General features: G+C 40.9%; 1 protein-coding gene across 2 annotated transcripts in view; it reads left to right on the top strand.

Moving 5' to 3' along the window:
• Positions 1-297: 297 nt before the first annotated feature.
• Positions 298-24656, top strand: part of AQP9 (aquaporin 9) — a 42746-nt gene continuing 18387 nt past the window's right edge. The window contains exons 1-2 of one of the 2 annotated variants that reach the window (XM_014839444.3): positions 298-767; positions 24206-24332. In XM_014839444.3, coding sequence (XP_014694930.1) covers positions 657-767; positions 24206-24332 — 238 coding nt within the window. In that variant the 5' untranslated portion in view covers positions 298-656. The remainder of the gene's footprint in view (positions 768-24205; positions 24333-24656) is intronic. The other variant, XM_044764811.2, reaches the window with a different exon arrangement.

The following is a 24656-nucleotide window of genomic DNA, read 5'->3' as shown; positions in this document are numbered from 1 at the left end:
ACGGACACAGTGGTTCTTACCACCCTCAGGAAGGTGTCATCAAATCACTGAAATGATACTGGAAGAAAACAAGAGTGATGAATCTTGCAGAACAGCACATCTATCTTCTCTTCATGTTTTCCAATTTGCATGAAAAGCTCCTTCAGAAAAGAATGTTTACGCTCGATGTATATATACCTGGTTTGACAATTCCAAACTACACCCCAACCACCCACTTCCGAATAGGGGAAAAAAAAAAATCAGAAGCTTGAATTGTGTAACATGTAAATCTCTTCTGGACTCGTGCCCATCCCCGTGGTTTGGCAACACAACCAGCACAGCATTTCTTTTCTCATCTCTTGAAAAAAAAACCCAACAGAGAAAAAAATACCTTGAGAATAAAGGTAATGATTAATCCACCGGGCACAAAAAGGATCGTTTTGGGGATTTCAGGTTCTCACTCGATAATTCAAATAAACAGCAGTGAACAGGGAATGACAATTTCACCAGAAGAGGATTAAGTCACAGGCTCTAATTGCATCTGCACAGAGAATCTCACCAGACATCTCCAGGAACCTCTGTGCAGTTGTCAAAACTTCCATCTTCATTTGCGAGTGAAGTAGGGACCAGAGGAAGCAGGTATTGGTGGAAAGAGTGGTCCTTGAAGAAGCCCCAAGATGCAGCCTGAGAAGGGACAAAATGCGAAAAGCTTCAAGCGGAGACTGGTTTTGAAGAGCAGCTTAGCTAAAGAAACACTCTCCGAGTTCTTGGGCACGTTTATAATGATTGTAAGTATTTCCTAATTTCCTGAGTTCCGACCCAATAATGCCTCCCTGTCTACCTAGCTGGGGGCGGGGAGTTTTGGTTTGTTTTCTTTAAGTTCATCATTAGATTCATCTCTTCCAAGAAACACCAAGTTACTTCCAGGCTGTTTGGCTACTTAGTGGCCACAATATTAGGCTTCCATTTCTCATGTCTTTATCCACAAGAGTGGTTGGGGTAGAAGGGCGGGGGGGTGAAGTACTTTCTTCGTTTCAGAGATTTACTCAGACTCTGAGAGGGCTTTGTGATTAGAGTCAGCTGTTAGAAATTTTTCTCATTGATTAATTGGTTACAATTTTCCTCATTGATTAATTGGTTTATACCCTGCTTGTTTCCCACAAACACCGAGGTGACTCAGTCACTTGAAATAAGTATTGAAAGTCAATAAATATGCATAACAAGAAACAGCTCATTATTACAGTTGCTTTGCAGACACTGTGTTGTCGGACCACTTGACTTCTAGTAAGCTAGAAATTGCACTAGGTAGAAATAGTGGACTGTGCGGTAGTCTAGCTTTGGTTTTGTGTCATTTTTCCCCCTATTTAATTCAAGATAATTTCTAAAGATCTTTAATTAGACAATTTCGAGAAACTTCTATATATAAAGGCAGGATTGATTCTAAGAACCTCTCGAGGTTTTGTCCAGAGATTTGTGCAGCTATTAATAAAAGATCAGAGGGGCCAGCCCGGTGGTGTAGTGGTTAAGTTCCTGCGCTCTGCTTTGCAGCCTGGGGTTCGCTGGTTCGGATCCTGGACAGGGACCTATGCACCGCTTATCAAGCCATGCTGTGGCGGGCATCCCACATATAAAATAGAGGAAGATGGGCATGGATGTTAGCTCAGGACCAGTCTTCCTCAGTAGAAAGAGGAGGATTGGCGGCAGCTGTTAGCTCAGGGCTAATCTTCCTCAAAAAATAATAAAATAAATTTTAAAATAAATAAAAGACTGGGAAGATTACTAAAGTGGCGTGGGCTGTAGGCTTTCATCTGGCTGCATTTCCAGCATTCTCTGGATCTTGAATTGTTAGTTGGAGCAAGACTATTTGTGTACAGAAAGTTAAATGTTCAGTTGTTCCCATGTGTAGCAACTACTGATTTTAGCTTGCTTTTAAAAAAAACAAACAAACAAAAAACCGCTCAAAGATTCCCTACTCTAGGTATAAATAATTTCATTTTTGTTAAGCTTATAGAGAATTGTCCATAAACTTTGTACATTAAGAAGTTCTTTGGTAATATACGGCATGGTGACTACAAGTAATAATCCTGTAATGCATATTTAAAAGTTGCTAAGAAAGTAGATCTTAAAAGCTCTCATCACAAGAAAAGAAAATTTTGTAACTATGTATGTTTGGATGTTAACTAGACTTACTTTGGTGCTCATTTCACAGTATATACAAATATCAAATCATTAGGTTGTACACCTGAAACTAATATAATGTTAAATGTCAATCGTACCTCAATAAAAAGAAAATCCTTTGCTTTGGGTAGACACATATTAATTTAGGAGGATAAGCCAAGATTGAGAAATGAATATGAACTCGAAAAATTGAACTAGTGTAAAATGAGTGAGAGTCATAACTTTTCTGGTCTCTGAGAGCCTCTTTTTACCTGATTCATTCCAGTGTTTTCAAAATGTTATGGACAATTTCCCGCACTCCTTGACTGTCCTCACCGGTGTGACTTAGGTAGGGGGAACTCTAAAGAAAATGAAAACCCATGATTCTTCTGATTCCAATCACTGCTTACTGAAAAATCGCCCACACAAATCCTTGGATTTCTATTATTTGACTATCTGGTCCCAAAGAAGAGAGTGGCTGTCACCACAGACTGACTTCAGCCCACGAAGCCTCTGACTTAGGGTCCAGAGAAGTGAAGCAAATTCAGTCACAATTTTGAGTGCTCTGCAGAAAACACAGAGGAGGAAGTGAATCCATTTTGCAACGGAAAAAGTTAAAACCCTCTTTATTTCTTCACAAGAACTTGTTTCATAATCCCATCCCATCTGGGATGAGTAAGTGAAAGTCGTTTTCAGCCATTCACTGTTCTACTCTTGCAACTAGCAGCATGTCTTCCCCTAGCATTCAAGGTGGGAGCTAAAGAAGTAATATCCTAATATTGTAATTTGAAAAATCAGACCTCATCTTCTGGCTAAAGCCAATCATTTCCTGGAAGGTTTGATTTCTATCTACACTGTATGTTTATCTTTCTAAAGTGAACCCTGATGAAATCTGTAATCGTAATTATAATCTGCAAGTTTGCTCAGGTTTCTGGAGATGTGTAAACAAGAAATTTCTGCACAAACACAATCATTTTTAAGCCAATAAATCTACATGGTTTTGCTCAAAGGTTATCCAAAGTAATTGTTTCTGCTTTATTAAAAAATGTCCATTTTGCCTTGCTTTCTCCTGTAAAATGCTTTGCATGTTGATAAGGCATGAGGAAAGGGAGCATTAAAAAGACAGCAGAGGAAAAAGAGGGGGATTGGCAGCAGTTAGCTCAGGGCTAATCTTCCTCAAAAAAAAAAATAAATAAAAGACAGCAGAGGAAGGGCTGGCCCTGTGGCACAGTGGTTGAGTTCATGTGTTCCACTTCAGCAGCCCGGGTTTTGCCAATTCAGATCCCAGGCACAGACCTACACTGCTTATCAAGCCATGCTGTGGCAGGTGTCCCACATATAAAATAGAGGAAGATGGGCACAAATGTAAGCTCAGGGCTGATCTTCCTCAGCAAAAAGAAGAGGATTTGTGGCGGCTGTTAGCTCAGGGCTAATCTTCCTCAAAAAAAAAAAAAAAAAAAAAAAAAAAGACAGTGGAGGATATTAGGACCCATCAGTCCTTCAGATTTTTGAAGTTGGTTTTCCCCCAGACCTTGGGAGTCTCGTGCCATTTTTTTCCCCTTCTCTCAAAAACAGCTCTTAGGGGAAGTAGGTCAAACTCATTCACACCCTGGTTTAAATGACTGATCAGGCTTACTGCTAGCATTAAGGGAAAAGAAGGTCCATGAAAAATACTTCCTAAACTACAACTAAAAACAGCAATAGTTAAGTCACGTGACAAAGAGCTGGCTCTAATTTGGCATTTAGACGGGGGATAGATAGGCCTTTTCACCTTTGCTAGTGTCAGGAAGGTTTGCAATGCATCTTCTCTATTACAGGGAAGAGGTCTCGGAACCCTGAGCTGCCAAGGGAGGGAGCATGTATTAAGCACCTATCATATGTTAGCTTCTTTACGTCCATTTGTTTAAGCCGTAAGTATAGCTGCATTAGGGTGGCTTTATTATCACCCAAAAACAGTTGGAGAAATGAGGGCCCAAAGCGATGAAGCAGCAAGCCAAAACAAGGAAAGCAGAGAACTGGGATTCTTTCTAATTCTAGAGCCTCCACTTCCCACCCATTGCTGGAATCCCTTGGTCAATGTCCTTGATAGATAGGAAATCAGACTCCCTCTGCTTCAACATTTCCGTAGATTGGAGCCGTGCATTAGCTCCCCTTTGCTTGCGGCCATGTGAGTTTAACTGGCGGGCACCTGATGAGACCAGACCACTATTTGTGCCCTAAAGTCAATGTCTTTACTTTCTCTGAAGCAGAAAATACTGCTCAATGTGGGTGGACAGGTTTAAGGTGATGATAGAGAACAGAGGACTGCTCAGCCCCCTCCACAGGGGCCTGTCATCTGGGGAGTTCAATGCACGTTAAATACACGCTTCACGTCAAGTTCCTGACATAGGGAACGTTGCTCATTAAATGCTAGCTCCCTTTCCCCTTACCTGCTCCTTCTCCTCCTCTGCTTGAAAGTCCTTATAGTATCTGAAAACAACTGCTTTGTCTCTTCCTGGGCATCTTGCAGACACCTTCCCCCAGCATCTGCCATGGACCTCTGCACATACATAAATGGGACCTGTTAACGTGAGTTGAATTAGAATCTCTTCTTTGGGTTAAACTTCCTGGGATCTCTAGTCAGTGCTCATAGTAGCCATGTTCACTCCCTACTATTCTGTGTACCCTCTTCTCTCTTCAAACATTTCAGGATTCTTTGAGACAGAGCTCATCCTATTGAAGATGCTGAGGTGAACAGGCCAGCAAGCAGCCATATTTCCTCCTGCAGTAGAAGAGCATCCTTCTGGGGCTGCACTCATGAGTGGGTAGCATCTACTTATGTAATGGGGAGGACCCTAAATTCTTTTCTCATCCTATCAAGCTTGCCCATTAGAGATCTACCTTTTGACATCTCTAAGAATGAAAAAATGTAAGCACTTCTTTTAAAAGTAATACCCTTGAGGGGCTGGCCCCGTGGCCGAGTGTTTAAGTTCGCGCGCTCCGCTGCAGGCGGCCCAGTGTTTCGTCAGTTCGAATCCTGGGCGCGGACATGGCACTGCTCATCAAACCACGCTGAGGCAGCGTCCCACATGCCACAACTAGAAGGACCCACAACTAAGAATATGCAACTATGTACCTGGGGGCTTTGGGGAGAAAAAGGAAAAAAATAAAATCTTAAAAAAAAAAAAATAAGCCTTTAAAAAAAAAAAAACGTAATACCCTTGATCTGTGCCCCGAAGGGAAATGGAAAGGGTAGAGCCTGGGACACAGGCCATGGAGGGCATGGGAGAGTGGGCCATGCAGGAGGGGGGGAGGAAGTGTGACTGATGCTACATGAGAAACTTCAGACCCCACAGTGTTTCCTGTCTGCTCTGGCCTCCCTCCATGACTTCATGACTAAACTGTCCCCTTTGTCAGAGTCACCGCATTCATCATTCCATCCTGTGTGGATTCCATTCCATTCTCAGATGTGCTGACTATTGAAATCCTAGGACTTTAAAGTTATTATTACAAAGTGTGCTCAGATCTTGGAGTAGGTCTATTCCATATTAGAGAGCTTTGAAACAAAAGAATACATGGTCAGCAATTAGAGTGAAATAGGAAAGTTCTTAAAATAAGCCTGCTTTGCAGGGCATGATTCAGGACAATTTTGGTCTACTACATTACTTACAATTCCCAGGAACTGGGAGGACAGTTCTGAAATAAGGGTGGGATGGATGTAGTTGGCCCTTCATATTGATGGGGAAGCTGAGACACAGGCTGGTACAATCACATGTCCTCTGAATTATCAGGAGCTCAGTTGCCCAACCTATGTCCTCACTCACCCTCGGGTTCCAGTGTGATTTTCCTCCAAGAGACATAGGGTGTTTCCTCATGTAGATTCCTGTTTGTCTTTACATCTTTTCTGGGAGAGAGAGAGAGGGTGACAGAGAGAGGTGATCAACTCCATTTCGCCAGATGAGAAAACAGATGTAACATAATTAACAGGTTCACCCAAGATCACCCAGCCCATGCATGCAAGACCTGGGCTTGATATCTTGACTCCAGTCATTCCTAATATACCATTATTTGATGAGCACTAACTACTTTTATGTGAAAGCCCAAGAGAACTTTACTAATTTTATAGCCTAAAACACGTTAGATATTAGAGATGTCAAAAGTTGATTATATAGAACAGACATGATGATGGCAGGGAAATTTTATAGATGATCTATTAGCAGAGTTTTCGACCTCTTTTCCCCCTACAAACACATTCAAGCCTCTTGTAACACTGGGGTTGTGAGGGGGTACAGCATATTGACCGTGCATTACAATGCGTTTTTCCACTGGTGGTTCTATTTTCTAGATTCTCCTTAAGACTACCCTGTGGCTCAGAGCAAAGGACCTACAGGGAAGTGGGCCTTAAGAGACCCCATAACTCCTCTCTCTTGCTTTCTGGCTCAGCAGTCCCCAGCCCTCTATCTGTTTCTTCTCTGCTTGGTTCTAGCTTCTTGCTTTGCAATGCCATGCCCTACTCCAAGTCTGGGATGTTCAGGACGACGGTCGCAGAGCACTAGATCTGTCAGTTTGCCAACGGATGATGGGCCAGAAGCCTCTGCTGTGAGCAGTGCCCTGGCTGATTCCGGCCATGGATGGCTTGTCGGCCAGAGGCGTGGAAGGATCTGCCATCCTTAGGCCCCGATGCACTGGCTTTGGAATGAAGTGGTCTCTGTTGTCCTGTCCCTATGTCTCTCAGATGAGACAACAGAGACCCGCATGCTCACAGAATTCTGTCAAATGCTCTTTCAACCACAGCAGGACACCAGAGAGAATGTCCGCCGTCAATCCCACTTGTTTCTTGTTATTTACTCATGATTTTTATGTCCTGTACTCGGCAGGACACCCACTCAAGTGGATCTGCACTTCTGTACTTGGGTGTTTGGTCACTGTAAGAAAGTCCAAGGTTCCAAATCTGAAGGTGTGGAAGAGCTAAAGAGGGAGAGTTCCATGCGGATTCTTGTCCTGTATCTTCAGCAAGTGGTAAAGGGGCCTGAAGCAGGAAGTTAAAGAGTTGTAGTTCTCTTCCTTCAGACACAGTGCTGGGGACAAAAGACAGGGAAGGAGGGTATCATTTACTGAGAATACCCTATACCCAGCCTCTCATTAATCCTTGAAAATCTCATGAGATGAGGGAATTGTTCTTATTTTACAGATGAGGAAATTAAGGGTTAGTACAGTTAAGCAACTTGCCCACAGGCAAGTGTTTGGTGGGGCCAGGATTGAAATCGAATCTCTGGTGTCTCTTCCCCTTGCTGAAGTTATCATTCTCGCGTATGCTTTTGAACTTTTACCACTGCTGCCTATAGCCCATATATGTCACTGTTCTGTTTGTTTAAAAAATTTACATATATGGCTTCATAGCTTGTATACCTTCTACAATTTGAGATTTTTCCCTGAAGACACTTTTTGGGATTTATCTATTTGGGGACATGGAGATGTAGGTAATTCATTTGAATTGTTGTGTGGTATGGCGGGTTTGGATGTCCATCCCCACAGGAACCATTATGTTGTTTGCGATTTGTCACAATTACCCACACTGCTGCACTGAACATCTTTGTACATGTCTCCTTGCACACGTGTTCCAGAGTTTCTCTTGAGTATATACTTAGAAGTGGGTTTGGTGGCCCGAGGGCGTGTGCATCTTCAACTTTATGTGTATTGGAGAATTACTCTCCACAGTGGTTTCAAATTTGTACTTCCAGCGGCAACATATGAGTTCCCATTTTCCACATACTCACTGACCCTTGATATTATCCAACTTTACATTTTTGTCCATTTGACACATAGGAAATAGAATTTCACTAGTAGTTTTAATGAATTCCTAGTGCAGTTGATCATCTTTTCGTGTTTACCAAAACTTTAGATTTCCTGTTGTAAATTGTCTGTTCGTATCCTCTGCACATTTTGTGTTTTTTTGTTGGTTTTTTTTTTTCTTTTTCTTATTGGTTAAGGGACTTTGGTATTTACTTAAAATCCAGACGTTAGAGATATTTTGTGTTTTCTTATACAGTTTAATATTTTGCTTTTCATATTTAGGTCTTTAAGTCATTAGAATTAATTTTGGTGTGCCACATAGAGTAGGTGTCTCTTTATCTATATCTGGAAAACTAGCCAATTGTCCCTGTACCATTTTTGACCAGTCTATCCTATCTCTACTGACTGCGATGACGTCTCTGTCATATACTAGTTCATATATGTGTATATGGCTGACATCTAGACTTTATTCAGTTCTGTTGATCTCTCTTTCCAAACCCTCACCAACGTCACGTATTTTTGTTAGAATCACTTTCTAAATAATTTTTGTCTGGCATTCTCCTTCCTTATTATTTTTTCAATATTGTCTTGGCTATTTTTAGGGTTTTATTCTTCCACATGAATTTTAGGATCAGTTTATTGAGTTCCATAAATACCCTGTAGAGATTTTGACTGGAATTGCATTGAGTTTGTATGTTATTCTGGATAGAAATGACATCTTTAAAATACTGAATCTTACCTGTGAATAGTTATTCATTTACAGGTCTGATTTTATATTTCTTTTTAAAGTTTTATAATTTACCTGGTATTAGTCATATGTATCTTTTGTTTGATGTATTTCTAGGTACCTTAGGTTACTGTTACTATTGGGGAGGGTACGTTTTAAAAATTATATTTTCTGATTGGTTATTACTAGGGTTTAGGAACAATATTGATTTTTGCATGTTGACCTTGTATTCAGCAACTTGGTAATTCATTTATTAATTCAAGTTAGTTTATAGATTATCTTGGATATTTTGTATAGATCAGGGCTGTCAAATCTGATAGCCACAAGCCATATACGGCTACTTAAATTAAAATTAAAGTTAAATTAAATAAAAACTTTAGTTCCTCAGTCTTCCTAGTCCCATTTCAGGTGCTCAAGAACCGTATATGACTATTGGCTACCATACTGGGCAGCACAGATCTAGAACTTTTCCTTCATTGCAAAGTCTTCTATTGGATGTGCTGACACAGATGATTATTTTTTTCCTGAGACTATGAGAGCTTTTATTTTCTTTTGTTTCTTTCTAGAACTTAAACATTTAGTTTCTTCTTCTTGTCTTATTATCATGATTAAAACCTGTTGCACAACATCATTAGAAGCTATAATTGGGGGGATTCTTGTTTTATTCCTCACTTTAAAAAATCTGCTTCCAATGTTTTACCATTAAATGTGACAATTCCTGTAGGTTTTTGGTAGACACTCTTAATTTGACTAATTTTGTCTACTCCTCATTTACTAAAACTTTCACTAGGAATTATTGTTGAATTTTTAAAAAGTACCTTTTCTACATCGATTGAGAGAAACATATGGGTTTCTCTTTTATCTATTGATGAAGAAAATTACACTGATAAATATTTTGGGCCTTAAATCATCCTTACATTCCTGAGACTAATTTCCCACCTAATCATACAGCATTTAGTTTGCAATGTTTTAATAAGAATTTGGACTATAATTTCTTTTTATTATGTTGTCCTTGTCGTATTATTATCAATTCATGTTAGCCTCGTGAAATGAATTGCAGTTCTTTCCTTCTTTTTATATTTTCTGGAACACTTTGTATAAAATGAGGATTGTCTGTTTCTTAGAGATTACTTAGTATGTGCAGTGAAAAGGGTGTGGAGAGAGAGAGGTGTGTGCGAGAGAAGATTTCTCTAAAAGTTGTAAGTCTAGTTTAGATTTTCTCTTCTAAGTTCCATCTTGGCAATTTATTTTTTTTTCTAGGAAACTGTACTTCATGTGTGTTTTCAAATGTAGTTTTTCAAAATGGTTAATAGTTTCAAATTAATACAGGGCAAGCAATAATTTTGAAAGGACTTTTCATAGTATTTGCTTATGGCTTTTAAAATCTCTATTGTACCCGGGATGATGTCCTGTTTTTAATTTTTAATGCAATTTCCTTGTTTTCCCTTCTGTAGTTTCTGGTTTGACCTTTCTCATATCCTCCCATTAAATTGATCAGCTTTCTTTATTTCTTTATTTATTGCTCTTCCCATTCCTTGAGTATTTACCCTTATACTTTTAAAAAAAATGTATTCCTGAGTTATAAAGTTTAAAGTAAATCAACATCTTTCTTTCTGAACAATACAAAATTTTTTAAAATCCTAATTGTGATCAGCCACTCCATCTTACAGGTCTTTATTGTGTAATAGTTAAATTCTACCTTTATTATTATTATAGGTGTTTTTAATATTGAGGAGTTATTTAAATTTACTGTTACTTACCAGTCTGTTTGCTACTCATGACTGCATATACCCACTGCTTTCTTTCGGTGCACTCTTTGTGTAGTACGTTCTTTAGGACATTTTTCAGAAAAAGGATGTGAGGGATAAATTTCCTCAGTCTCTGTTTGCCCGAATCTGTCTTTATTTCACTCTCAAGGTTCAATGATAAATTAGCTGATAAATTTTAGATTGATAATTGTTTTTGCTTGGCATTTTGTGGGTGCCACCTCAACATCTCTATTGTTGCTGTTGACAAGTCTGTTGTTGGTCTAATTTTTGTCCTTCATAATCTGCGTTTCTCTGGTTCTCTGCATTTCTCTGGTTAAGAATTGCCCTTTTTTGCCCCCCCTGAAATTTCACTATATTGTGACTAGGGGTGAACTTATTTTATTTGTAGTGCTCAGGATTCATTGTTTATCTTTAATTTAAAGATTCATAATTTTCAACAATTCTGGAAAATTCTCAGCTTTATCACCTTGCCTCTCCCCCAGTCTCTCTCTATTTTCTCCTTTTAGAACTCCTATTATATTTGTGTATTTGCTTGACCTTCTCACTTTTTTCATTATGTCTCAACATTTCATTATGTCTCTTTGTATTTCTCTCTTAATTTCTCCATGCCGAGTTTTGTGTAGTTGTCTCAAATCTACCTTCCAATCCACTAATTCCCTGTTTAGTTGTATCTAGTCTTCTGTTTAACACATTCATTAAGTCTTTAGTTTCATTAATATGTTTTCATTTCTAGAAGTTCTATTAGGTTCTTTTTCTTAATTGCTTTTCTTTTCTCTTCTTATGTGCTTATTTCTTTTATCTCTTTAACCCACTAAGGTCTAATATATACGATTATTCTGTCATCTCAAGTCTTGAGGGAGCTAATCTTCTTGCTTATTTTATCCACTGATTGTCATCCACAGAGGGTCATTTCCTTTAGTATTTTGTAAATTTGTATCATAAACTCTTCAGGAACATTTATTGTTCAGTGTGAGAATTCCATATGGCCTGAACTGTGGAGCTATTCTTCCAAAACCTGTTTGCATTTGCTTCTGCTAGGTTGCCCAGGTATATTACCAACCAGAAAGGGTTATTGTGAAGTGAAAAACTGAAGAGGTTAGATTGATGAGTGTGGGTGCCAGGTTGAAGAGCGCTCTCCCAGAAGAACAGCTCTCTGCTCCGTTTCTCCCACGTGGGATGTGTAACCATGAAGGACTAGGAAATCCTACGCTTTCTCCAAATCAGGCTGGTTCTCTTCCAGTCCTTAGACCCTGAGTCAGTATCAGCTGAAGGAGGACTTTCCTGCAGGTTCCCCTTAGCAGCAGTGAACATGAAGGGCCAGACTGGCCTGGGAAATTTCAGAGTTCCAAAGAACCTGGGGAGTCTGTTCTGAGTGACTGATCTAGGGCTGCAGATTCCTGAAGCCAAACCGGATTCTGCTCAAGAGAACTGTGCTTTTGATCCCTGAATTTTAATTTGGACCCAGAAAACTCGCTATTGTCATTGATTTTCAAAGGGGAAGTTTTTTGTTTTCTACTTCCCAGAAGTGGGTTTGGTTAGTTTTTTTCAGTGACAAAGTCCATTGCAACATGTTCTCATTAATTGACAAGAAAGGGGAACACAGGAATGAGGGCAGAAGTTGGCTCTTCTTTACTCATCAGCCTTGTGATGAAGATAGGGCATAAAGTGAAGGACTGTGGGGAAGGGAAGCCTCATAAAAGTGAGATAACCAATAGAACTGATCAAAATGCTAAACAGCCCAGCAGAGAAGGCTGCTCTCCACATCTGATGAGCACCTTATTTCATGTCTGAGGTAGGATTGCAAATGTTTTCAGAGGAAATATGCCAGCAAAACGGACCATGCCCCCTTCTCCATCTTGATAGGTTGGCCAATCATGCTAAGACACAGGCCTGGGATAGCCAGTCAAGACCAAAAAGGACCTCAGGGCTTAGTCCCTCTCAGCCTAGAATCAGCCCACATGACTTAGTCTCTGTTTGGAAGTTTAGACTTTCTTAGGAGGAAATCTCCTGAAAACCCTGCACCTCTCTCAATAGGTGAGTGGTTAAAGAGATTGGGGTGTATCCATGCAATGGACTCTTACGTAGCTATTAAAGACAGTGAAGCCAATCTTTATATGCTCATATGCGAAGACTCTCTAAGCTGTTAAATTGAAAAAGCAGGCTGAAGATGGTATGTATAAGATGCTCCCATTTGCATAAACATACACACCCCACATATTTTTGACAAAATACACCAGAAAGTATTGATATTAGTTACCTGTGGAGAATAAAATATGAAATCTAGGGTGGGAAAGAGATGATTTCCTTATATTTTATGGTACATTTTTTGTAATTAAAAAAAATTTATAGGTTCATGTATATTTTCTTCACCTCCCTCTCCTGCCAAAGAGCTCACTTGATGGAATTTGTCTCTTCCAAGTGTCTTACAGAGTGGTTCAAAATATATTCTGAAGAACCCTAGCTCCATGAAATGCAAATACAAATTAAATGGAAGAATTAAGTGAAAGAAAACATGTTGTCCTTCCCAAATATGATTGGGAAACACTGGTTTAAATCAAGTTAAGTAGTTTTCTCAACTGCAGGAATTATCAGAGCCTTTGCTGTTCACTATAAATCTCTAAGACAAGACTAGAATATACAGCTGTCCCCAGACTTACTTGACCACAAATCCCTTTTTTTGGAGCAGCATCTTACGGAACTGATGATCTATGGAACATTCTTTGGGAACCACGGGCCCTGGAATGAATCTAAGACAAAATCAGCTCCCAGAACATCTCCATCTTCAGGGATCTTTCAGGTTGAGAGTGACCCAAGGTATACTTGACATTGTTGGGCCGCTCTGAATAAAGAGAGAACTGTCCTCAGCAACTCCTCATCCACACCTAGCACACTCAGACCCGTGGTTATCTTAATGATGCGGGGTCGGCGAGCCGAGGAGTCAAAAGAAAGATTTCTTGGACTCTCAAGATCTGGCAGTAGTGCTCTTTTATTTAGAGAATAGTGTAGCATGGGGACAAGACCCACAGGCAGTCAGAGCTTCTGCTGCCGCCGCTTCTGCTGCCGCCGCTGGCATGGGAACAGGGCCTATGGGCAGGCAGAGCCGCTGCTGCTGCCCCCGCTGGCATGGGGACAGGACCCATGGGCAGGCAGAGCTGGAACTTGGGGACAGGACCCACGGGCAGTCAGAGCTCCTGCTGCTGCTCTGAGTTGAGGGTTAGGGCTAATTTTATAAGGCATGGGTATGTGAGCCATTTCTTTACAAAACAAAGGAAAGAACATGAAAAAAAGTTAAAATGGTATCAGTGCAGGTGGGGTCTGGTCGTTGGGTGATCCCATGACTTTTAGACAAGAATCAAATTGGATTAAGTAAAGGTCAGAAGCCACCACCCAAAATCAGTTACATGAGATTGCCAGACAGCAACCAACTTAAGTTCTTGCCTTCCCCATTAAGAGTTTCTAGGGACAAGGTCATCTCTCTTCTTCTTCCTAGTATAGAGAGGGAGGCACCTTTTACAGATAGATTTACCTTACAAATGTAAATGTGTCCCAACAAGGGCAAGTTCCATTCCCCAGAGCCTCCTTCCCTGTCCCAGTTTATCAAAAGCAATCAGCCCCAAACAATGCTGATGCCAAAGAGACATACCCTGGGGTGGCCAATTTCAGGTCCCTACAAGGTCATCCCCCCTTCCTTCACAAATGCAAATGTCTCTCCAAAGGGCAAGCAAAATTCCAGTCCTCGGAGTCTGCTTCTCATCTGCAGTTTTAAAAATAACCAGCCTAAAATCCTCATCATAAACCATTTTAAATTAAGCAGCCTAAAAGTCCTCATCATTAATATAAATATGCACATCTTAATAAATAAATGTTTCGTTTCTTATTCTGGCCCTAGGATCATGATCAAGTTCTTGTCTAAGCTAGCATTATTTGGGATGAGTTAAGGGAGTTGAATGCCTGGTGTAGATCAGAAAAGGAGAGCATTGTTCTTCTTCAGCCTAGCAAAAATAATGGAGTGTAAACACTTTTCTAACAGCCAGCCTTAGTGGTCTAGTGGTTAAGACTTGGTGCTCTCACCACCATGGCCTGGGTTCCTTTCCCAACCAGGGAACCATACCACCCATCTGTCAGTTGTCATACTGTGGTGGCTGCGTGTTTTGTGATGCTGAAGGCTACACCACTGGTATCTCACTAACCAACAACAAAAGTCACCGTTCACTTCTGAAGTCTGAGTTGGGTCTTGGTACTCTCTCGGTTGGCCATTTGCCCATTCACCTGGTTCTCAAATCTCAGATTCCTCTCTTTTTATGAGCCTGCCCTAATATCATCTCTTTTTGAGTACAGCTGGTTCTTGAGGGGTGACTGATCTCATCCTGATTGTCCCTCAGGCGGCATGTCACTGAATACTTTATTTTTAACCAGAACGTCCAGTTTTCAGTCTTGGTTCTTGATGACCATTTTTGTCATGACTGAGAAAGTTTTATTTTCAATTGGAAAACTAACTGACCAGAAAGCCATGCATAAATATGCATTCTGTCCTAGTAAAGGGAACAAGTAGACCTACTGAGACAGCAGCAGTTGTCAGAGGAGAAACACAGAGCTGGGAATCACAAAACCTGGCTCCACATTCAGATTCTGCCACTTAATTAGCGATATGAATTTTTTCAAGTTGTCCAGTCTTCCGCTTTTTAAATGGAGATTAAGTGTTGAGAGGAATAATGGAAGTAATGTATGTGAGAGTGCCTGGCCCGCAGTGGACATGCTAGAAACATTTGCTCGTTCACCCATCCAGTGGTCAAAATTATGCACAAACCTGGGCTCCACCACTTACTACTCATGTGAATGTGAGAAATTCTCTTGACCTCTTAACCTCTCTAAGCTTCATTTCCTTATTTGTAAAATGGAGACAGTAAGAGCACCCAACTTGTAGGGTCATTGTGCAGATTAATGGGCTAATGTGTGGAAAGTACTTAGCTCATAAAAAGCACTCAATAAATATTAGCTGTTATTGTTGTTGTTACTATTACTATTACATGTTCCAATGGTTATAGTCACATAAACTAAATAGGTGTATGTAGACAGGTGGAGTAGGATGTGGGACTTAGGGTAACATACACACAGCCCAGCCTGGAGGGCCAAGTTTTGCAGAGAATGCTGTACTGACAGATTGGTATTTGTTCTCCTTCCACTCCAGTTACAAAAAGCAAAATGTTTACAGGAGGAGGGGAATCTCTGGCAAGCCCCAAAGTGACTCCCTTCTCAAGAATGGGGAATGTGTTTTTTGGTCTCCCTATCTCCACCACCTTAGATAAAGTTTTGCCCATAGCTGGTCCTTCATTTGGAGGTAGCCACAGATCCCACCTCCAGGAACTGGGAGGCTGTGCTGCATCTCAGCCCAGGTATGTTATCACCATGGTATCTGTGGGGCCGGGACGTCACTGGCACCAAAAGCCAAATGGGTTTCTCTTCAGAGGGGAGAGAACAATCCCAAAGCTTATCGAGACTGGGCAGGTAACACCTAAGTGAAGTTGACAAGGTGGGGTTAGGAAGGAAGTGGACAGTGTATGCCCTGTTTTAGGGACATCTGCCACCTAGACCCTCTCCACTGTGGCTGAGCAGGAATAGGTTAAGACTTCATCATATTTTCCAGTTTTTCAAGAATGGTCAGAAATCCAGAGTTCTATGTGTAATTTTTCCATTTTTAAATACTGGAAACATTTTCTAAAGTTAAAAAAAAAATCACGGTGTGAGTCAAACAAAACATCTTTGGGTCAGTCTCACTCACAGGCTGTCTTCGGGGGTGTACTACCAGACCATGACTCTGCTCTGAAGGGGTCCTTAACCACGTTCTACAAAGACAAAATTTTCTCACCAGAAAAGGGCAAATGGAGAGATTGTGAGGGTCTAAGCCTTCTGTTCAGTATCATCTGTTTACAGGAGGCCTGCCTACTGGAAATCTAATGCCTGCATGTAGGGTTGTAGCTCCTTTCTCTTCCCATCCTACCAACTGGTAACATTGGTTGAGGCAATAGCATGAAAACCTTTTTTATTTCAGGAAATATCAGAAAAGAAATCTTGATCTCACATCATCTTGAGTTCCTCATTAGGCATTAGTGCACTGTCATACACTTACGTGCATATATTAATATATCTCAGATTTAGTAGTATTATGTCAGCTGGTGCAATAATTTTGAGTATTAATCAAGTGATTCAAGAATTTGGGAAGACGAATGTCCAAATAGCCATCATTTAGTGAGTAAGACTGAATTACAAAACCATATCTCCCTGCAGCCTCTTCCTAGGCATAGATGCTTAAGCCATTCATTAATATCAAGCTTCTAACATTAAATGACAGTTCATCACTTCGCCTCTACTTTTCTTGCTGTTCTTACTAGTTCTCTGCCATCCTACCTCTTCTACTGTCCATGAGCTCTCAGAGGACCTGGGTCTGACTCTTTGCACTCCTGCTACCACTAGGCGCTTAGAACTTTCAAATGTACATATACATGGAGGAATGAATGAAGGGAGGAAGGAATGGCTGAACAAATGCCAAATCCCAGTTAGAGGTACTTGTAGACTTGGGGATCTTAGTTTCCTATAATTTGACCTTTTGAAAGACTTCTAAAGCACAAATCTGAACAAACTGCTTACTTGGCCCAGTGCAGTTGAGTGTGGGTGAAGGAGCACAAACTGTAGACACAAACTAGTTTTGGGTTCACGAAGAGCTTTTTCACCGGCTGTCTGTCCTCAGGCAAGTTACTTAATTTCTTTGTCCCAATGTTTCTTTCGATGAAAACAACAGAGTTTTCCTTCCCCTCAGGTTATTATGAGGACTAAATGAGAGTATTTATAACATATATATATATATATGTCTGTGTGTCTGTGTGTCTACATATCTGATACACCCAGCCACACACACACACTCACACACATATATATAAAACAAATCCATTTATTTAAAACACAAATGTTGCCATAGATATACTCTTTTAATCTTGCTTTCTGTTTTATGAACATCTGCATCATTTAATGACAAGTTGTTTACTGGAGGATGTTTTTCATTTAAAATACATTCCTTACCTATTTCCAAGACAACCTGCAATGTACAAGATAAACAGTCATACATGACTCATAGTCTTGGGTCGCATTGTTGCTGCCCACGTGGCACATAGCAAACATGCCCGAAACTGGCACTCCTGGATTAAAGGAGGATATTAGCTTCCTATAAAAGTTTTTAAAAGAACAACAGAAACTAGCCAGTCTGCTCTGGAAGTATTGGGGCATTTTAGAATGGCCACTGGGGTTTCTTCTTTGGCTATGATTCAACAAAAGGCACTAAGGAGGCAGGCAGGGGTGAGAGAATTGTTTGGCTTCTAGGATCTTGGTGATGAGATTAGATATGAGTTCTAATAAGCCCCCCAATGCTGGCCATTGTCACAAAAATCTATGTGGCTCGTGGGTGTGGTTCATCAGTGTGGAAAACGCCTGCCCCACCATTATCTCAGCCCACTCCCTCGCAGTACAAGGCACGTTTGATCAGCATTAGGGGAATGAGTGTGCCTTCTGCTGATGACCACAAGCTTGGGAGACACCATGAGGAAAGGAGATAGCAAGAAAGAACAAGAGAGGAAAGGGGTTAACTGGGCCCTCAGGTCTGGTTTTCCCATAGTGAGCAGTTGGTCATCTAGTGGAAATTGTCAATGCAAGGGGAGCTAGAAATCAGGCACATAGAAATCAATAAAATAGGTTTTGCATAAATTGAAAAAGCTGTACTTAATCACCTACATATCTCGTTGACCTCTGAGAAAAGAAGGGATATGGGGCTGAAAAGGATTTTTCTCCAGGTCATGGAAGCTTTGGTGGAAAAGCACAAGTATTGGGTATTTTTATGAACCAGAGTAACCACATTTGTTGTCACCAGGAAAGCCCACTTGTGCTGACACAAAGACCAGGACCCACAAGGAGGCTCCCAAATGAGCTTCATCTTCAGTCCTTTCTCCTCGGACTGATGTATCTGGTTTTCAGTGAGGCCTGTTATAGGTAGATTGGTAACAGCCGGCTGCTGCCTGGGCTCTCCAAGTCCTTCAGCATTCCCAGACAGCCCTTCGCTTTCAGTATGCAGATAGGAAAACTGGTGCCCCTGTCCCAGACACACCCTGTGAAACCCTAGTGTGCTCCCTGAATATTTCTATGAATTCTTGGGGGCATTGGTTGCTTCTGATGACCTCTTGCCCCATCTGATGTATAATGGTTAAGAGCACAGGCCTCTGACAAGACAGACCTGAAGTCAAATCCTGGCTCTGTCTCCTTTATTTTTATTACGTTACATTGGGCAAATTGCTTGGCCTTTCTCAGCCTCATTTCCTCATCCATAAAACGGAGATAATAATACTTCCCTCCCAGGGTGATCATAAGTTAATAATGGGATAATGATGAAGTATTACAGGTAAGGCCCTTAGCATGGAACCTGGCACAAATCTCACACCAAAGAGACGGGAGCTGGTATTTGTATTCCTTTATTCCCACTACCTGAAACAGAAGAGTGAAGGCAGTAAACATCTCATACAGCCTTTATTCCAAAGTCCATGACAGTGTCCCAGGGAACTCCTTTCAACTTCAAAAAGTTTCAAGATCTCCCTAGAATAGAAACTGTTGTTTTAATGTCCATTAATTCTGAAAATACTGAGCTATAAAAGAGAGACACAAGACACATTACTTTTTCCTTCTTTGGACAATGTTTGATGCACCCAAAAAATTACAGGGCCCTTGCAATAATTGCAAGGTTCCCGGGTGACCCTTGACCCCAGGTTGCATGCATTTGCAAACATTTTACTAAGGAAGTCCTAACTTTCATTAACTACTGCTTTTCTGGAAGGGCTCGGTTTTTACATACTCACTGAACAAATATTTATTGAGTGTCTGTTACACACCATGTACTATGCTGGGAATAGCTTGGTTTGCACTTTAAAGGAGGCAATAGATGTGCAAGAGATTTGAGAAGGGTCAAATGAAATAAAATCTGTGGGTTTGCTATTCTTTGTCCCCATCCCCAGCATTTCAGTTCACGATAATCACTTTATCACATTAGGTTTTATTATTGTGTTTATATTGTGATTATTGTGTCTAGTAATCAGCTTATCATAAGGGTCATGGCTCAGCTGGGAACTTCCCAGCTGTCCCAACTGATACTTCTTAGAAATTACACCTGCCACTTTTCACATCCTACCCCGAAATTTACTTTTTCTCTTGAAAAGGCATTTGTACAGGGTTTTTTTCCCACTTGTGTTTAGATATTTTAATATCTTCCATCATATATTGTTTGAGCATGGAATGTAAAGAAGCATGAGTTGCTCTGGTGGACATTACAGTTTTGGTGAGGGTGCCACAAGGCAAGGTGGAATATAATGAAATGACATTGTAAAGACATGGTAGAAGAAGCAGAAGAGGCCTCTGAGGGCTTAAGTTGTCAGAGAAAGTCCTACGGGAAAGGTAGGATTTGAGCTCAGTGTTAAGAATAGATTGGGTTTGGTTGGGGAAGGTGCAGGGAAAGGACATTCTGCTGGAAGGTACAACATGAGTAGGTGTGCAGAGGTGGGAATGAGTGTCGTGAGCTCAGAGGACTCAAAGTGATTAGGATGCTAGCCTGGTTGATGCAGAAGATTTATGCTGAAGAATATAAGGCAGGAAGTGGCAGGAGCTCGTGAGACAAGGCACTGGAGAACCCCGCGTACCACATTGAGGAGTTTGTGCTGGCACTTCCTGAGCAACAGAGGGGCAGCATATAAGTCGTGCTTCATCTGGCATGGGAGACACCAGAGGGGGAGACACTGGAGGTGGGGATACTGGTTGGAGGCTGCAGAAGAAGGCTCAGTGAGATTTGGGTGTGCTTGGCTATGAGTGGCCAAGAGAGAGAAAGGGAAGGAATACCAAACGATTCCAGAATGTTTGGCCTGGGTGATTGGGAATGACTTGCGGATACCTCACTCACCAATCTATCTTTTGTAGGAATTCAGCCTTTTAAATGTCTTTCTTTCTTTTCCATCGAAATTCTTACTCTTGCTCCTGACATGCGTGGAACCTGATAATAAACACAGTTGTTTACTCTCTCCTCTTTGCTAGCATTGCTTTCCCACCAAAAGCACTAAAACCTCGCCAGCGATGAAATGACTCTTTTTTGGAGAAAGACAAAACAACCTGAAGGTCTTTCAGTTTCCCATTTCCCCCTCTCTGCAAATTGTGATCCATTTGATCCAGGAATGAAACGGCAACTATTTCTAAAATCTCTCATAGATGTGTTTTCTCCCGTTTTTATTGCCAGACATTGATTTAGTGGTTAAGATCATGAGTCCCTTTGTCTTAACTTATTCACCCTGAATTGGAGTTTCCCTTTTGAGTTTATACTAAAAGCAATAATAGTTGTACTTATTATTGCCCTTTGTTGTTTAAATAGTGCCTTCACTAATGTTACCCTATCTGAACCTTTTCTGAACAGTCTTATGAAACAGCCTCACAGGTGTTTTTACTCCCCTTCAATAGATGAACAAGCTGAGACTGAAAAGTGAAGTGTTCATTTACACAGACACCAGTCATTCCTGGAAGCAGCACCTGGGATGTGGTTATTTAATTACCTCCAATATACTAGACGCTACTACAGAGACAAAGAAGTTTAATACATGATCTTGAGTATCTTCTTATAAAATTGGGAAAACTAGGCATAGATACGGAAACAGTTCAATGACATCTGTGACTAAGTGCCCCACTAGATGGCAATAGAAGCAATGAAGGTACATGCTTCTAAGAAAAGAACGAGAAAAGCAATTTCAGCATCTAGGGTGGAAGAGGAGAGTATCAATCATAGTGAAATTTGACAGGACAGAGGCCTCCCCAGGTCCACTCAGGCCCTTTAAAGTTTTCACGCCCTCTCTGGACTAGCACAAGTGCATCATGCACATCAGACCACAAAAGAGAGAAGATGCTCATTCGAAAAGCAGTCATAGCTCTGGGCTGGCCCGTGTCTGAAGGCATTTCTTCTAACCCCTCAGTTGTCTAAATCAGGTCATCCCGCTGTCGGTAGTATTTTTTAGTTCTTTACAGAAGATGCTACCTAAATGCTAGTTAGGTTGCAAGTTGTGCCCAGGGCATTTAAGTGGCTTTAAATCAAAAAGAAAGAAAGACACCAATGTGGTTTTAATTCTGACAGTTATTATAGTAGATAGGGATTCTAGAGAAAATAATGTCAAGTCTAGGTGAAGTTGGTAGGCTATGCCATGAACCCAGGGGATTATTTTGAAAAGGGAAAAGGGAATGTGTTCCTCCTGCAACTTTGTTTAGCATTCAATGTAGAGTCTGGAGGCAAGGCTGTGATGAAAGTCAAAGACAGCCATGTGCGCGGGATGCGTAGCACTTCCCTCGAGATGTCAAGCCCGCCTACTTCTCCCTGCTGTCTAGTAGTTAGAACTAAGGCAAGTCAATATATCCCAGAACTGGGGACTGGAAGGATGTTAAAAGATCATCTAGGTAATTCTCTGTCTTCAGGAAGGAGTAAACCAAAGTCATTCTATATGTATTAAACATCCCTTGTTTGTAAATTATACTTCTCTGGAAGACCTCACAAATGCGCCCCCCGGGAGAGCTATTTAGAATTAATTCATCACTACCAGGAAACTGTTTATGTGCAAGCTCTCATATTACAGCCTCAAACTTCCAGTTTCATCCTTGTGGGAAGAGACACCGTAGCTGGTTATTACCTTCCAGAAAAGAAGTGTTCACGTTCTTTATCTCTTTTTTCTTAGATATATTTGTCTCTGAAAACTTTCCTCGTACGTCCTTCAATAATATTCATCACTTGGTGCTGAGCCCTCCCTCAAGTTGGTTGCTCTTTAGTGATGACACCCAAACTGGACTCTCTATTTTAGAAAAAGTTTGGCCAATTGGATACATAAAGAGCAATGATGTAACGATCCTACAGTCCAGGACTTAGTCCTCCAGGACCACACGAGCTCTGTAACCCACAGCATGAGCTGATGGTCATTAACATGGTGTCTTGTTATTTTCCTACGAAACTTGTCTGCACTGTTCCATCTTTCCCAATAACCCTGCTTCACCAGATGTTCTTTAATGGATCATGATTAAATGGTTTTAATTGGTTGTTCAATGAATATATAGGACCCACTTTTTAACAATTAGGAAATACATGGTCTGAATGTTTGTGCCCTCCCCAAATTCACTTGTTAAAAACCTAATGCTCAGGGTGATGGTATTAGGAGGTGGGGCCTGTGGGAGGTGATTAGGTCATGAGAGCAGAGCCCTCACGAATGACATTGGTGCCCCCATAAAAGAAGTCCCAGAGAGCTAGCTCACCCTTCCACCACATGAGAACACAGAGAGAAGTCTGCAACCTGGAAGAGGGCCCTCCCCTGACCAGGCTGGCACTATCTTGGACTTCTAGCCTCCAGAACCATGAGAAATAAGTCTCTGTTATTTATGAGCTACCCAGTCTGTCGTATTTTGTTATAGCAGCCCAAATGGACTAAGACACATGGTTAAAAAACAGAAAAAAAAGAATATACAATGAAAAGTTTTCTTCCGACTCCTGTCCTGGCCATGTAGTTTCCCCCTCTAAGATCCAACCCCACTTCCTGCCGTTTGTGCATTCATGGTAATAGACCATGCATATGAAAAGAAATATATATAATGTGTTTTTAATACAATTGGCAGTGTGCTGTAACACTGCGTTGCATCTTTTTTTTAATTTAATAATATACCTTGGGGATCTTTCTACTTTGGTACACACAGATCTTCCTCATTCTATTTTATGGCTGCATAGTATTCTGTTGAGGGAATGGACCATAATGTATTTATTCCAAACCTTTCTGAACACTGATTCTATTCTCCAAAAGATCCTCTAGCAGCTGCAGATTGCGGACGACTCACTATCATACTTCACCTGCATTGTACAGCGGTGCAGAGTGCTCACAGCATTGTGCTTAGTGCCCTAAGAAATGCAAGAAGCAGTAAGTTTGGCAGCTTCCGCTCTTTAGGAAACTACGGTCTCATTAGAAAGAAAAAACATGGGGATTAGGAGGGCTTCATTGCCAACTCTATCCCCCGACAGTTTCTTTTGTTTTCTTACACAACACACACTCTTTCTAATGGCCTTGCACATGGTACGAATGGCCTTTCCACTTGTTGGATGTACATGTGATTATTTTTGAGCCTGATCTGGCTTATACTGGGAACTTCTAGAGCAGGGATCTCAACCCCAAATTCCTATAGGGCCCAGAAAGGAGACCTAAATGAGTGAAGTGAAGCGAAGCGAGCCATTTGGGAGAGCACACACTCTGCTCAAAGGGAGCAGCCAACTGCTACTTTGCTCCAGGAAGTTATTTTCCTGAGGGTTGCCAGATTTTCTGATTGATTTAAAGAAACCAATGGGTAAAAGGCACATGGGATCTTTCTGTGTCACTTCTTATAACCTCTTGTGAATCTACAACTGTCTCAAAGTAAAAAAGTTAATTTAAAATAAAGCCAGAAACCTGGATCATTGTGTGGCATTACCCAATTTACAAATGCAGGCAAAATTTTAACACTGTGCAGGCCCAGCAAAACTCATCTGTAAGCCAAATGCAGTCTTGGGACCACCATTTTGCTATCTGCACATAGGTGGATCATTATAATTTGATTTGTATGAAGCTTGAGGCAGCCCAATCCATGAGTTTGGTTAAAAAACATGTCTTGTTATTGTGACTTTCCATTATCTTTGACAGTGGCCATTGCCACTTACCTGTTGAGTTTCTTCTCATTCTAGGTCCTTGGATGTGGCTCTGTTGCCCAAGCTATCCTCAGTCGAGGACATTTTGGAGGAATTGTCACTATCAATGTTGGATTTGCAACGGCCGTTGCAATGGCCATTTATGTGACTGGAGGTGTCTCTGGTAAGTAATAGAAATAATAATAGTGACTACTAACTCATTCCAATGTGCTAGAACAGTGCTGCACGCTTTACATTCCTTAATTTATTTAGATCTCAACAATCTTGCAAGAATATCTATTTGATTCTGTTTTGATAGATGATAAATTGCAATGGGCAGCAAATAGTGACTTGTGCAAAGGCGACATTTAGCAAGAGACAGAGATGGCAGTTAGAACTCAGAACTGACTGATTCCTAAATCTGACCAGTGCATCATATTCTTCAAGTCAAAATGATCTTTTACTTGCTCTACCCCATGCTTAGAAACTGTTTCCCAGATACTCTGAA

Source organism: Equus asinus, chromosome 2 (assembly GCF_041296235.1).
Source record: "Equus asinus isolate D_3611 breed Donkey chromosome 2, EquAss-T2T_v2, whole genome shotgun sequence".
In the NCBI taxonomy this organism is placed as follows: domain Eukaryota; kingdom Metazoa; phylum Chordata; class Mammalia; order Perissodactyla; family Equidae; genus Equus; species Equus asinus.
The sequence above is the reverse complement of the archived record's forward strand: the minus strand, read 5'-3'. Positions and strand labels throughout refer to the sequence as shown.